Genomic DNA, 15333 nt, shown 5'->3' with positions numbered 1-15333 from the left:
TAAAGCTAATTAGCTATCACCTAATAATAAAGTGATAGCTTTATTATTGTCATTCACTCAGTCACTCAGCAAACATTCATTTCGAGGCGTCCGGGCGCCAAGAAGGCGAGCTGGATCTGAAGTGCTACCTTAGACAGTAAGTAAAACAGGTCCTTGTGCACCAGTCCTGCCACCTACTGGGGGAGACGGACAGCAGTCATGTTGACATGCCCCCAAAGGCACCAGGGCCAGCCCCCGGGGCTTCCCTGTTAAACCCACCATGACCCTAATGGGAATAATGCTGAGGCTGGCTGGGGGACAGAGAGACAAGGATATGGCAGGAGGGTGGGGGTGGGGACTTGGGGTGCCCCTTGAGTCACACAGCACAGAGGGCTGCCTCTCTGGATGTATTAGCATCACAGTGCGCCCCCAGACCAACTTCCCTTTCTGTCCCAAACGTCATTGACATCGTGTGATCAACACCCTCCCAGAGCTCTCCGGGTGTCCAGTGGGTCGGGGGCACTGAAGGGGTCTGTGCCTTGCAATTCTAGCCTTTCCCCCACTGAGGAACCACCTGCAGGTGCTCCTGAAGAGCCCGGGCTCAGCCCTTGTCACCTCTGCAGGCAGGGGACCCCCTGTGGCATCCTGGCTCAGTTACTCACGGTGGGAGGGCTGTACCGATTTGAAGAAGGGCAAATCACAAATGTCAACTGGCTGAGACCCAAGTGCCAGGTTCTTGCCAGAGGCACTGCTTTTACACCAGCCGGCACACAGTCGAGCCCGGAATGAAAGAGGCTGACAGTCCATTAGCAGCAGAGTGGTCTGCGAGGCTCGGAGGAACAGAGCTGTCATCCACTCCACTTCAAGGGCAAAATCAACTCTTTGTGTGCGTGTGTGCGCGCGCACGTATGTGTGTGCGTGTGTGTATACTCTCTAAAAAGAGGAACATTAATCACAGCTGTGCCTGCTAAAATAGGCACACAGACAACAATCTGACAGCACAGAGAGGAAGTGGTGACATATTTCTTGTCCTCTGTCCTTCCAACCCCTGGGAGCAGGTTTGAGAGAAAATCCCAGAAAAACAGAACCACTCTATCACAGGATTGGGAGACCCTTAAGGTCTTCTTGTCCACCCCTCTGACATCCAAGGCTTTGCTTCATTGTTTCTGACAAGCCATCCTTCACTTGAATGCCTCTCGTCACAGGGAGCTCACTACTACTGTGAGGTTTTGAATATCCCACCTGCCAATTTCTCTAATGGCTGGAAAGTTCTTCCTGACCTAAGAGCTTAAACTTGGGGCCATGTTAACTTCTATCCATTGGTCCTAGGTTTGACCTTTGAAGTCTCACACACACACACACACACACACACACACACACATATCCCTCTGGTTAGTCTCCTTGACATGCCGACATTGTTCTAAGTGTCCTGGCCAGTGTGCCTATTGCTTTCGGGACAAGATCCAGCCTGTTAATCATTATCTTCAAAATGCAGTTCCCATACCGGGGACATAAAATCTCTGCTGCAGCTGTTACCAGCGTGAAAACACACACGCACGTGCACACACACACACGCACGTGCACACAGAAATAAAGTTCCTCTGACTGCATTTTCATCCATTTCTCATTTCATACCGTATTCCCAAATGCCTTGCTGAGATCCAAGTGTATTCTATCCATGGCATGTTTTTGACCCATCCCCAGATTGACTATCAAGAATAAAAATAAACACACAAGAAAGGAAAAGAGCTCAGAAACGGACCCAGCCCCCTATATAGAATCCAACAACACAGGGATGGCAGGGCCTGCGCTTTTCCTTGTTCTGGACACTAATCGCCTATTAATTTGCCTCGGATCACATTAACCTTGACGGAAGCCAGAACTCATTACTGACTCAAACTGACCTTCGGGCCAGGTAACGGGCTCAGATTTTGGTGTGTTGGTTTGAACACAGGACCAACGGAAAAACTAATAACACGTGATGTATTTCATTGCCCCACTCCAGAAGAAGCCAGCATGGAGTCCCCGGGTTGGGATTTTGGGCAAAGGTCCTGCAACGGCTGGAGACGCAGGAAGTGCTTTGAACAGGGGAGGTGGACTTATTAGATTGTGCAGCGAACAGGTGCTTCCCGCCCAGCCAACACCCCTGGCCTCCTGCTCCCCCCACCCGAGACCCAGGAGTCCTGGGTGATCCCAGAGGGATGGGAGTGGGCCCAACAGGTGACTGAGGTTGAATTTCCAGCCACCCCCTTGGGAAGCAGAATAAATCTGACTCACAGAAATAAAGGCACGGGATATTGTATCCCAGGGTCGTTGATAAAATTCACACCCACCACATCGACTGCTGCCGCGCCACGGATCTCCCCCTTCTGACGTCACACGAGTTGATCTGGGGACCCAAGTAGACTTATTCATGCGAATTTTCTCCTTTGACCCATCAAAGCAGCCTTTCGATTTATGAGGATCCTAACGGTCAGCCATTTTCTAAGCTCTTCCTCCAAGGTTTAAAAAAGCCTGCGAGGGGCGCCTGGGTGGCGCAGTCGGTTAAGCGGCCGACTTCAGCCAGGTCACGATCTCGCGGTCCGTGAGTTCGAGCCCCGCGTCAGGCTCTGGGCTGATGGCTCGGAGCCTGGAGCCTGTTTCCGATTCTGCGTCTCCCTCTCTCTCTGCCCCTCCCCCGTTCATGCTCTGTCTCTCTCTGTCCCAAAAATAAATAAAAACGTTGAAAAAAAAAAAAAAAAAGCCTGCGATTTAGGCTAATTCCAGTCATTGACAGGTGTTGGATCCGGCCGGCTGGAGGGTGGAGGGCAGAGGGCAGGCTCACATGGGCCACTAAAGGCCTCCTTGCCCCTTGGCAGGACGCCCTCATCAGCCAGCTCTCTCCCCGCAGTGTGTTCCGTCTCCCACAAATTCCTCTGACTAGACTGGTATCCGGTCTGCATATCTCTGCTCTGTTCCTAGGGACACGTCGTCAAATGCCAGCTGAAACCCAAATGTCCTCTATCAACTACATGTTCTCCACCCATCAGCGCAGCGACCCTACCAAGGAAACAGAAAACGAATGCAGGACAGGACAGAGGAAGTGAGGATGACCTGGCCCGGCTGGTTCTAAGCGGTCCCTCCCGTCTTTCCTAAAGGCCCCTCAAATCTGGCCAAACCCCTATCCAGATTCGTCGGCAGAGGCCAGGCGCCGCACCCGCACCCCCCGCCGAATGGCCCGGTGTTCCTGCGCTGTCCTCCTGAGATTCATGAATCAGTTCACAGCAAGACAGGAAGTAGGAGAAAAGCAGAGACAACTGATAAGACATCGTTTTTATTAACAAGTCTAAAGAAAACCTTCATGGAGTCAGGGGGTGTAATACAAATTATGGTGACCTGTATATAAAACCTGGCACCAAATCCGGCCTTTTAGAAACATTTATATAAAAAAATACGCGTTAAAATCTGTACCATGATGCAGTGCAGAGGCCGGATGTCACCTCCCGACACGTGTGCTTGCAAAGGTGGGTCTGGTCTGGGGATACAGGGAGCTCTGGTCCTGAGGCCACCGGAGTGAGCCCTGTGTGAGAATGGCCTGCTCTGAAGAGATGTCACGAGAGCCTATCTTTGAAGGCAGGACCCCTATGAGCACCAAAATGCCACAAGCCTGGCGTCAAAACGAGAGTGGTGCTGGGAAGAATGGCAGGAGAGGAGGGCCGCCCTTCCTTCTCGTCACTGGGCTCTAACCACCATTCGAGGATCCCGGAGCTCTGCAGTCAAACCACCTTTAACTTTGGAGGAACGTTTGCAATTTCCAAGTATGTTTTTTCCCCAAGTAGACTGACCAATCTTAAGGAGCCAACTCATAATCAGCCTGACTTTAAGGGTGAAGAACTAATTCTTGTCATTTTTGGCAGGCCGGGCCCCTGAATCACCTATCTGAAAGTCTGCTGTAATCACAACGGAAAAGCATGATGATGACGGTCTCAATCTATTTCAGTCTTGGACCAAATGCAACTGGGCAACTGTAGCCCAGAAATTACACTTTGCAGGCAATGAAGTGAAAAGCAGCATTGGAATTCCCCAATCCTGGGCACAAATGATCTCTGCACAAGGCCACTGAAGCCTTTGGGAGCAGCGGGGTCAATGCTGCTCATCTGTCTTCAAAGACGAAGACACGGTTCCTTCTCCGGCAGGGCCCTTCTTCCGGCTGAACAGGGTCAGGACTGTGTCTGTCGGCTTATTCGTTCAGGGAAGAGCTGATTTCCCTGGGGCTCTGTGGAAAGTGACAACTGTCCTCAACTCAGCTGCTAAGCTGCTACCCAAACAGTCAGGCTGCAAGGACAGGAGACGCACAAATGGGAACCGGACAGAAATGGGGGGTGGGCACAGGGGAGCATCAGGAAAGGCAATAGGTGGGGGAAGAGGCGGCCTTGTGGGCTTTAAGGAGTCTGCAAGGACGGTGCCTCTACAATTTCAGGGCTCCTAATAGCTACTGAAAGGGCTGGAGTCATTCCAGTAGATTCTATACAGGGAAAACAGCTGCCCCACCAAATTCTATCCAAAAGCAGAGTGATTTTCTCAGCTGCCTCCAGGGTGGGTTTTTGTTTTTTTTGTTTTTTTGTTTTTTCCTTTCCCAGCCCTCAGCTTGACTATCTTGCTGCAGGACGCTCAGCTGTGGCAATAAGTGAAAGGGGGGACAAAGGACAAACGCGCCTGACACACAACCCAGGCACACAGCTGGGAGCCACGCTGGACTGCTAACGAGGGACTCTCTCTCAAGCAGTGTATTTTAGGACGCAAGGGCTCAGGGTAAGAGACGGATGCTCCTGTGTCCCGGGGCCCAGCACCGATCGCCAGCGCATCCTGCAAGACCAGCACACCGGGAGGAAGCTGGCTGCGTGTCAATGGAGCAAGGAGGAGCCCAGTTACAAGGGCTCTTCAGGACCGGAGGCCAACCTGGTGGCTCCTTCACAAAATCTTAGGGCCTTTGAATCCACTTTAAAGTGACCCAACAGCACCCCCTAGTGGAAATTATAAATAAAACAAGGGCCATGCTTCCAGTTCACCTTCTGATACAAGTGGTTCCAAGAGTCACCATCAAACCGAATAACACAAAAACAAACCTTATCTTTAAAAGCATAATAATTAGAAAAAAGGTGGGAGTTCAGAAGCCATCCTTAGGCCCCTCACTGCCAAATCAGCCTCCCTCCTGTGATTCTCTGCCTTCGACAAACACACTCTAAGATGAGGGGGCACGGACGGGGGTGGGGAGGGCTCCCGGGACCCTCAGAGTTTGGGCAGACTGCCCGCTGGGGCCAGGATGATGCCAAAGACGTAGAAGAGCCCCAGCAGGAGGTTGAGTTTGGCAGTCCTCTGGGGCAGTTTGTTGAAAGCCTGGCTCCGGAACTGTCTCTCCAGGGAGAAGGCCATGGGAATGGTGAGCAGGGGCAGGGCCAGGCTGATGCTGCAGCGTGTGGCCAGGATGCTGAAGATCAGGTAGGGCAGGAAGAGCAGCGTGTTGTAGAGCACGTAGGAGAAGGTGGGGCCGATGAGGATGGCGAGCGTCACGATGCCGGCCTCCCTGTCGGATTCCACGTCCCTGGTGTTGTTGGAGTGGAGAATGGCCTCGGTGCTGAGGGCGAGGGGGATGGCGTAGACCAGGGGGAAGACCGCCAGGGACCCCACCTGGACGGCGTAGGCGAACATCACGGCCAGCGGGCCGAAAGTGATGAGGATGACGAGGTCTCCCAGGGCCACGTACTTGAATCCGATTCCTACGGCCAGAAGACCCAGAGAGGAGGTGTGAGATCCAGGGCTGGAAACGGATGGCCGGGAGCAGGGAGTTCTCAGAGACCACAGGCAGTCGGCGAGCTCCCTGCCCTCCGGAGCACACCTGAGGTTGTCTCCAGTGACACAGAGGGGCAGGGAACACTCCTTAGCACCCAGTTGGGCTTCGGGTCGTCCCCACGCTCTCCTTCCTACTGTCCCCCAGCAAAGTCCTACAACAAACAGCAGTGGGCTCCCACCACACGCGATTCAACGGGGGAGCCCACGGAGGGTCTAAATGGTCTCACGGGCCACTTTGGTTTCTCTCTCCCTTCGCCGGCCCGTGCGAGACATCGCTTCTGTCGGTCAGTACCTCACAGAAGGCCCATCCCAGTCTCTTACTTTTCTCCCTCCTTCTTCCACAGCCTCTAGTTTAGAAAACCCGCAGCGAATCTCAGTGAAATCTGATGGTGCCCAAACTCCACATAAAGAAACCTTCGTCCACGTAACGAGGAAAACGGCTAAGACGAGGCTCCCATGCTGCTTCCCTTCTCTGGTTCCCGTGAAGTCCAAACTAACTCCCCCCCAACTCCTCCTCCCCCACGAAGTTCAAACTAAATCCTCCCCCCGCCCCGTGAACTCCTCCTGGACTGCCAACCCGCTTCAAATCCTGTCTAAACCACTTCATCAGAACCTGCCCAGTTTTCTCCAGCGATGCCACACTCCATCTGGCCTCACTCCCATCTCCAAAGAGGAGTCATGGTCATCCTATGCCTGGAACATGGTGACAGCCATGCTTATGACCCCACAACCCCCCCCCCCAGATCTAATCTTCACGGGCAGCCAGAGGGGTCCTTCCAAAATACTGACCTGAGGCACCTGGGTGGCTCAGTTGGTTAAGCATCAGACCCTTGATTTCAGCTCAGATCATAAATTCACAGTTCATGAGGTCAAACTCTGAGCTATCAGGGCAGAGCCTGCTTGGGATTCTCTCTCTCTCTCTCTCTCTCTCTCTCTCTCTCTCTCTCTCTCCCCCCCTCTGCCCCTCCCTTGCTTGCTCTCTCTCAAAATAAATAAATAAACATTTTAAAAAATACATAATCTGACCATGCCCTTCCTCCAACATACACCTCAAAACCCTTATCACAAGCTGTCCTCGGCATCCTTCACGGGCACCCCTCTGGCCCCGCCTCCCTCCTCCCCACCTCACCTTAAGCTCCCCTCCTCCTCCACTCATACTTCTGTCGGTTCCCCAAGGCCTTCAGGCACACCACCCCGCCTTTGCCTGGCAGACTCCTACTCACCCTTCAAGACCTTAAAGACCATTCCTCAAGACAGCCCCTCCTCACCCGCTAGGCCACAGCCGGTCCCCCTGCAATATGCTCCCAGGGCACCCCAGATGTCCCCCTTCATAAAGTTCATCGTGGTTCTAATTACTCAGTCTGCATCCTCCCCTCAAACCAGAAGTTCCACGAGGGCGGGGCCTGGTGTCTGGCTTGTTCACAGCTCGCTCCCCGACGTGGGCACAAAGGCTGAACACAGAGCTACAGTAACAAGCACCTGGAGCTGGGGCTGAGGTTAAGGAAAATGACCCACTCAGAGGGAGGCAGCATGGAGTGGGTGGGGTATGGTACACACACACACACACACACACACACACACACACACACACAGAAGCTTGGGAAACCTCCCGATCTAACCAAGCTTCCAACGCGTGGCCTCAGGATCAGGAGACAAAGAAAAGTACTGGGTCATCAACTGCATTTTAACCAGCCGAAAACGATAAGGGACGGTGGTCTGCAGATGACCTAAGGCCAGGGCAGCCAAAGAATGGGTTCAGCCCAAGGTCACCTTCACACTGGTAGCTGGGCTTCTTTGTGGCTGTTTCTCTTCCAGCTTTCTTGAAAGAAAACTGGCTTAGAACACAGTGAAAGCGTAAGGTCTACGACGTGTAGACTTCCTACGTTCATATATCGCAAGATGACTGCCGCCACAGTATTAGCTAACGCCTCCATTTAGTTGGGGTGCTTTGGTGCTAAATGACCACCCTTGGTTCTTTAGACTGAAGCGTCCCCAGGGAAGTGTTGCCATAGCCGTGGCCCCCGGTACCCGCCAACATGCAGCAAACGAATTCCGCACTCCCCAAGCAGTGTTGTGGGAAGTCCTCTGAGGACATGCCCTCCGGGAGGAGGTTCTCTCAAGCAGAGCACTGGTTCCTGTACTAAGTTAGCCAATCAATGTCTCCTGCAGAATCTCACACGTTGAGGGAACAACCTCTGCCCAAGGAAGATGCCAGGCAGGAAGGCTCCCAGCAGGGACCCGGCATGCTTCTCCACCAGCTGCCCACTCTTCTTTTGCTTACATGCCCAGCTCTCCAGGTGGATGTCAGGGCTGTAGCTACGGAAGAAGACACAACAGCTCTACAGCCTTGACAGCTGGCTAGATTACCCAAGAACATCCCCTTCGATCACCGGGCAAAAGCGATGTGAGCAACGTGGAATGAAACCTGGGCCTGCAAAGATAGGCCCCCACCTTGAACAGGTCCCACACAAAAACCAACCACAAACCCACTCGAGAGCTGAGACAGGTCTGGTAGCCTTCTTGAGGTTATCTGACACAAGAAAACGATAGAGCCCTTGGGGAGAAAGCTGCTTCCTAAGAGTCGGACGGACGTATGGCCCAGGGTTCACGTGCTCCACCTGCTTCAGAATGCGGCCCACCTCGGACCTTCCCACCACCATTTTCCAAATGAGCCAACACAGTGAAAGACTGGATAAGTTCTCCGCACAGCGGCCAGAATGAATCTGTTAGAACATAAATCAAAATGTTGGCAAGGACGTGGAGTAAATGGAACTCTTAAACATTGCCAGTGGGAATGTAAGTAATAGTACAACCACTTTAGAAAACGCTTTGGCAGGGCGCCTGGGTGGCTCGGTCGGTTAGGCGTCCCGACTCTAGATCTCATGAGGCTCAGGTCTTCATCTCGGGGTGGGGGTGGGGGTGGGTGGTCATGAGTTCAAGCCCCACGTCGGGCTCCCCAGGGGGCATAAAGCCTACTTAAAAAAAAAAAAAAAGAAAGAAAAGAAAATGCTTTGGCAGCTTCCCATAAAGTTCAACATTCATCTACCCTATGACCCCAGCAATTCCATTCCTAGGCATTCATCCAAGAAAAATGAAAACAAATATTCAGAGGAAGGCTTCAACATGAATGCTCAGGGGTGCCTGGGTGGCTCAGTCGGTTAAGCGTCCGACTTCGGCTCAGGTCATGATCTCACAGTTCATGGGTTCAAGCCCCGCATCGGGCTCTGGGCTGATGGTTCAGAGCCTGGAGCCTGTTTCCGATTCTGTGTCTCCCTCTCTCTCTGCCCCTCCCCTGTTCATGCTCTGTCTCTCTCTGTCTCAAAAATAAATAAACATTAAAAAAATTAAAAAAAAAAAAAAACATGAATGCTCAGGCACTTAAACATGAATGCTCAGGCATAAAAGCCAAACTAGGGACACAATCCAAATGTCTCTGAACAGGAGAAAGGATAAACAAATTGTGGTATGTCCACACAATGGATACTACTCAGCACTTAAAAAGGAACTACTCAAGACCACCACGCTGAGCAAAGACACCAGGCACAAGGATTCATACTGAGTGATTCCACTTATATAAGGTTCCAGATCAGGCAAAACAATCTATGTGAAAGAAATCAAATAGTGGTGGCCTCTGGATAGGGTTGGGGAGAGTGGAAATTGATGGAGAAGTAAGTTTTTGAGTCACGGAAATGTTCTGTATCATGACAGGGTGTGGGTTATACAACTGCCTGCATTTGTCGAAATTCCTCAAACGGTAACACTTGAGATCTGTGCATTTCACGGTAAGCAAATTATATCAATAAACGCCAATGGTTTAAAAAAAAAACAAAACATAAATCATATCATTACATAATATGCTCAATACTTTTCTGTGTCTCCCCGTTTGTTCATTCAATGGATATTAAGTACTGAGTATATGCCAGGCAGTGTTCTGGGCGCCCCACGCGTTCAGAAAGAACAGAGATCCAAATCCCTAATCCCAGGGAGCTTACAGTTTTAAGGGGAAGACAATTAACAAAGTCTGGTATGTTAGAAGTAGTATGAACTGTGGGGCGTCTAGGTGGCTCAGTCAGTTGAGCGTCTGACTCTTGATTTCAGCTCAGGTCACGATCCCAGGGTCGTGGGATCGAGCCCTACTCTGGGCTCTGCACTGAGCATGGAGCCTGCTTAAGATTCTCTCCCCCCCCGCCCTCTCTCTCTCTCTGTCCCCTCCCCTGCTCATGCTCTCTAAAATAAAAAAAAATAAAAATTTGTAAAAAGGAGTAGTATGTGCTGTGAAGGAAAACAGAAAATAGGAAAGGTACTTTGGGGGAAAACACAGGGTGTGTGTGTGTGTGTGTGTGTGTGTGTGTGTGCAGGCACTTTTATTTTACTTTACTTTTATTTTTATCTGCTGCAAAAACTTTGTATTGTAATTTTAAACAGGGTAGAAAGTAAAGCCTCACAAAACAGCAGATATGTGAGCAAATGGGTGGAGGAGGTCAGAAACTGAATCCAGCAGACAGAAGGAGTAAGGGGGTTCCAAGCCAAGGAAAAGGATCTACAAAGGTACAGCATGTCCTGCCTGCACCAGAAAGAGCCAAGAGGACAGTGTGGCTGGAGCATGATGAGCAGGAAGGAAGAAGGGGGCAGGTCAGAGAGCTGGAGGGAGGGGAGAGGGAAACAGATAAGGCACTGTCCTGGGGCTCACTGTGAGGACCCCGGCCTTTCCTCTGAACAAGATGGGAGCCATTAGAAAATTCTGAGCAGAGGACTGATGTAGCTGCCTTATGTTTTCACAGGACTACTCCAGCTCTGATTTGGGAGCACCCTGAAAGGCATATCGATAAAGAACCTGCTGCCATTTTTGAGGAGACGACAGCGGTGGCCGGAGGTGGTGGGACGCAGCCAGATCCCAAATGCATTTTGAAAGTGGAGTCAACAGGATTTGCTGATGGACTGGATGGGAGAAGGAAGGGCCAAGGATGATGCCCGTGACTTTTAGCCTGAAGAACTGGAAGGAGGAAGCTGCCACGGAATGAGATGGGGAGAGGTGGGGAGCAGGACAGGATTCTTAGGGGCGATCAGGGCTTTGGTTTCAGACACAACGGGCTTGAGATGCCTGTGAGATCTTGGGGAGAAGCTACTGAGGGAGAAGTTAGGCGAGTCTGGGGTTGAGTGGAGAAATCTGGAACAGAGGAACACCTTTGAGAGTCACCAGGTTAACAGATGGCATATGAAGCCATGAGACTGGCTAAAAGCAGCCGGAGAGTGGATGGAGTTAGAGGAAAGGGGTCCAAGGACTGAAGCTGGAGGCTGGGAGTAAGGAACAACTAACTAGCAGGGGAGCCAGAGGCCCTGTGAGGCCAGAATGATCCAGCCCTGAGTGGCCTCCCCAACAGTACCTCGCTCCCCCTCTCAATCACACTGGCCTTTCATGGATCCTAAAGCACGCTGAGCTCTCCCTGACCCCAGGGCATTAGCATGCGCTACTCCTCCAGCCCTGAAGGACTCGCTCCCAAATCAGACCCAGTTACTCTGCCCTGTAGCTTGCTCCTTATCCTTCAAGGGCCTCTTCACCACCGCCCCATGCACGGTCTACCACAGCACCCTACTGATTTCCTTCACAGAGCTGTTCACAGCTGGTTGCTCTGTCATAGTCTCCCCACCCCTTCCTTCTTCTCTCCCCCTCTTCCCATCAGAGTGCCCCAGGTCGCAGTCCTGGTCTCCATGGGTCTCTATCACCACTCTTTCCTCTGGTGATCTCATCCAGTCACACAACTTTATCTCTGTGCCAGAGACTCCCAAATATCTGCATCTACAGTTTAGGCTTCTCCTTGGAACTCAGGTGCTTATATCCGGCCAGCCATCTGACATCTCCACTTGGAGATCTAATACATTAAGATGTCCCAAGCCAGTCTCCCAGTTTTCTCCCCACCCCCCCAAACCTGTCTTCATCCTTCTCTAGCTCCCTTGACATCGAGTCCATCATTTCAAGTGCTCAGGCCCAAACCTCTGAGTTATGTTGGATTCCCCTGTCTCTCTCCTGCCTTGTATCTCATCCATCAGCAAACCCTGTTCACCTTCCAAATATATTCAGAATCTGACTACGTCCTCCCTTCTCCACTACCACCCTCATCCAGGCCACCAAACCTCTCTTGCCTGGATTGCCGAACAGCCTCACCTTTTTGCTTCCGTCCTCGCCCACTCACCTTTACCCGTTCTCAATACCACACCCAGACTGATTCTTTTAAAACATGAAGGTCTCCATAATCTCTGTGCTTCTCTGCCTCCCCAAACATACTTCTCTCTGGTTTTACCTTTTTACTCACTCCCTCACTCAATACCGGACTCTTGTGGTTCCTTAAACTTTGAAGCACACTCCTGCCTTAAGGCCTTTGGTAACTGCTATTCCAAGATTTGAAACATCCCTCCTCTAGATACATGCTTAGCCAACTTCCTTCTATCTGTGCTCACATTACCTTTTTAATGAGGCCTACCCTGATCAAACTACTTCAAACCGTCAGCTATGCCCTCCTTCCTTGCCCTACTTACATTTTCCCCATAGCACTAATAATATTTTCATATACGATGACCAGGGTACCAACTCATCGGGGCTTACCTGCAACTTTCCCGATTTCAACACCAAAAGTCCAGCATCTTGGGAACCACCTCAAGTCCTGAGCAAACCAGGACATTGGTCATCCTAAATATAATTTATTGTTTTTATTTTCCAGGTCTCCTCAAGATCTATGAAATAACTTCCACAAGGGCAGGGATCTGCGACTCCTGGGTTCACACAGAACAGTGCTTGGCACATAATAGGTGCTCAATACGTAGGACTTGACCACCTGCCCATCACTACCTTAATCAGCCTGTTGTAAGGAGTCACACAGCAAACTAGCTGCCAGTAATTAGCTGTATAATTCTGAGTTCTTCAAATTTAATTCCTCTAAAATTTGAAACCGTGGCCTCCTAAGATACGACCATCGAAAGAAAACCAAATAGAAAAATTTACATACACGTGATTCTGTGATTCCTACCATCCCTAAGCCAAGCTGGGATCTTCTCAAGTCACTACTGTTTTCAAAAAGTCCACATGACCTACACGTTACAGGTTTCACATAAATGGCCTAACTCAGAGAAGAACCTTTGGAACCTCTTCTCCAGCCCTGAAACTCCGATGCAAATCAGCAGTTTCCCGTACATGCAGCCAGGAAAACAGGCCAATTCTTACCTCCCGTGTAGAGAAAGGAGCCAGACAGGCCTCCAAAGTAGATGAGAGCCAAGTGCTCCAGTTTCAGAGGGGACAGGTAGTAGAGACAAGCGGCACAGACACAGCCCAGAGTGTAGAGGAAGACTCCAAACCGGACAACATCCTGGGGCTCCAAGATTCGGTCCACCAGGGTCCTGTCATCACTCTTTTTGTGGTCAATGCCCTTGGAAAAGTCATAGTAAGTGTTGACCAAATTGCCAGCCCCATGCACGGCAAGGACGGCCACGGCACAACCCACCAGCAGCCTGGGATCCAGGACGCCCTGGGATCTGTAGGCCAGGGCACTGCCCAAGGCCACCGGGGTAAGTGAGGCACTGAAGCTCCAAGGCCGCAGGGCCAGCACGTAGGAGGCGCATTTCTGCCTCCAGGAGCGTTGGGGAAGCCTGTCCTGCTCCGGACAGTCGTTCCCCAGCAGGTCCCTGTCCCCGACCTTGGCCGTCTCTCCCGCCTGTATGTTAATCTCCCCCGGAACCTGAGAGGCCGCCATGGAAGCTGCACGTGGCTGAAGCCAAAGTTAATAGTGAGCCACCCACGGCACAGCTACCGAGGCTCAGCGGCGAAGAGGGGCGGGGCGGCCGGACCTGACCTTCCTTCGATTCCGCCCCGGGGCAAGGCTGGGGAGGCGGCGGGCCCCGGGGGCAGCACCGAGCCGACCAGGCAGCCCACGAGGCCCGACGGCACCGCCCCGACCTCCTGTCACCTGGGCGAAACCTGTCTCTGGACCTCAGTCCGCGGCTAGAGCCCAAGGCCGAACTGCGGCCACACGCCTTAGGATACTGGAGCCGCCATCTTGTGCGCCAGCCTCCGAAGGCCCGCCCGGAAACAGGGACCGACCGAGCCGGCCGGGCCGGCGCTGGCGGGGCCGGGGCCGGGGCGGGGCCGGGGCCGGGGCGGGGCCGGGGGCGGGGGCGGGGGCGGGGGCGGGGCCTGGCGGGCCGGGGCGGGGCCTGGCGGGCCGGGGCGGGGCCTGGCGGGCCGGGGCGGGGCCTGGCGGGCCGGGGCGGAGCGGCGACCCCGCGGCCAAGCCCCTCTCCCGCCGGGGGTCCGAGGTCCTCAGCTACCCCCAGACTCGCAGGAAACAGCCTCAGTATCACAGGAACTTACCTAGAGCTTCCATTCACCAAAATAGGACTCACTCATTTTTTTCATTCAACGAGTATTTATTGAGCACTTACTATGCTAGGCAGCAGTGAACAAAATGGACAAAAATCAGGGAGGGCATTGAGGGCAATGAAACAGGTAGAATTACCTCCCACTTTTTAAATGGGAAACGAAGCTCTGAAATGGGAAATGATATCTAAGAAATTATTAGCTCTAGTAATAATCACCACGGCAATAATTCCCGCTTTTTATTGTGAACGATTACCATTTGCCATGTACTGTCCTGCCTGCCTTTTTATCCATACTCTAGGTTACTCACTTATTCATGCAAATAACCGTCTTCCTCCCCACTCTGTCTGGTGGCCAGCTTTGGCTCTTCATTGCCCGCCTTCTGGAAGCTTATGGGCCATAGCTGTAGCTCATTCTGGCTGGAGGGAGCCAACTGTTAAATTTTCAGGAATTTTCTGAGCCCGTCATTAAGCACAGCCATTATTAAAAATTAAATTGTACAAACTTACAATTAGATAAATTATATTTAAAACAAAGTTAACAAAACTCATTACTTCCCAATTATCTCACTCCATGTTACCATTTGTTTCTTTTGTCTGTTGTCTATCGCATTGTGGAAATATGATATAATGACGGGCTACCACTCATCTCTCCCAGCTTGGGAGGCTATATGATATCCCAAAGACGCATCCTATTAGAATCAATTGGCCATATGGAATTTGCAATGGAAAGCATTGTGCATTTTATTATTACTTAGAAGTTACGTGCTAGATACATCCTTTATATTGGTGACAGTTATAATATGCACGTAGCATATATGGATGCGGGACAGACTCCATAATTTTGGTGCCTAGTGCAAAATAAAAATGTGCAGCCCCTTGGTCAAAAAGCATTAAGAGTTTCATTAAGAGCAATACAACCTCACACAGCCCCAAAGCCAGCCCTTGTACATACAAACATACCAACATGTCCCTCCCCCCACCCCCACCTTATCAGCTAGCTAGTTGTTAAATATTTACATCTCTACTACCTAACACATACCTGTGATGCTGGCCAGACCCAAGTGTCCTCTGATGCCAAGTTGGACAAGAGGAAGAAGCAGATATATCAAAACCCTGGCTCCATCGTTTACCAATTCTATAACCTAATCCCTCTCTATC

General features: G+C 51.6%; 1 protein-coding gene across 1 annotated transcript; it reads right to left on the bottom strand.

Moving 5' to 3' along the window:
• Positions 1–3276: 3276 nt before the first annotated feature.
• UBIAD1 (UbiA prenyltransferase domain containing 1) lies at positions 3277–13902 on the bottom strand. The gene is made up of 2 exons (XM_043573744.1): positions 13025–13902; positions 3277–5735 (listed from the first exon to the last, which is right to left on the bottom strand). Exons 1-2 carry the CDS (start codon positions 13548–13550, stop codon positions 5248–5250), a joined length of 1014 nt encoding a protein of 337 aa, XP_043429679.1. The 5' UTR covers positions 13551–13902; the 3' UTR covers positions 3277–5247.
• Positions 13903–15333: the final 1431 nt, after the last annotated feature.

The sequence above is a fragment of the Prionailurus bengalensis genome, chromosome C1, assembly GCF_016509475.1.
Source record: "Prionailurus bengalensis isolate Pbe53 chromosome C1, Fcat_Pben_1.1_paternal_pri, whole genome shotgun sequence".
Taxonomy (NCBI): Eukaryota; Metazoa; Chordata; class Mammalia; order Carnivora; family Felidae; genus Prionailurus; species Prionailurus bengalensis.
This window is presented reverse-complemented; position numbering and strand designations above follow the sequence as displayed.

What these genes read in the sequence shown, in the direction of transcription:
- UBIAD1 (XM_043573744.1), bottom strand. Translation starts at nt 13,550, where the DNA reads ATGGCGGCCTCTCAGGTTCCGGGGGAGATTAACATACAGGCGGGAGAG. An exon ending in CTCCTTTCTCTACACGGGAG is followed by an intron (nt 5,736 to 13,024) that starts GTAAGAATTGGC and finishes TTCTGGCCGTAG; the next exon opens with GAATCGGATTCAAGTACGTG.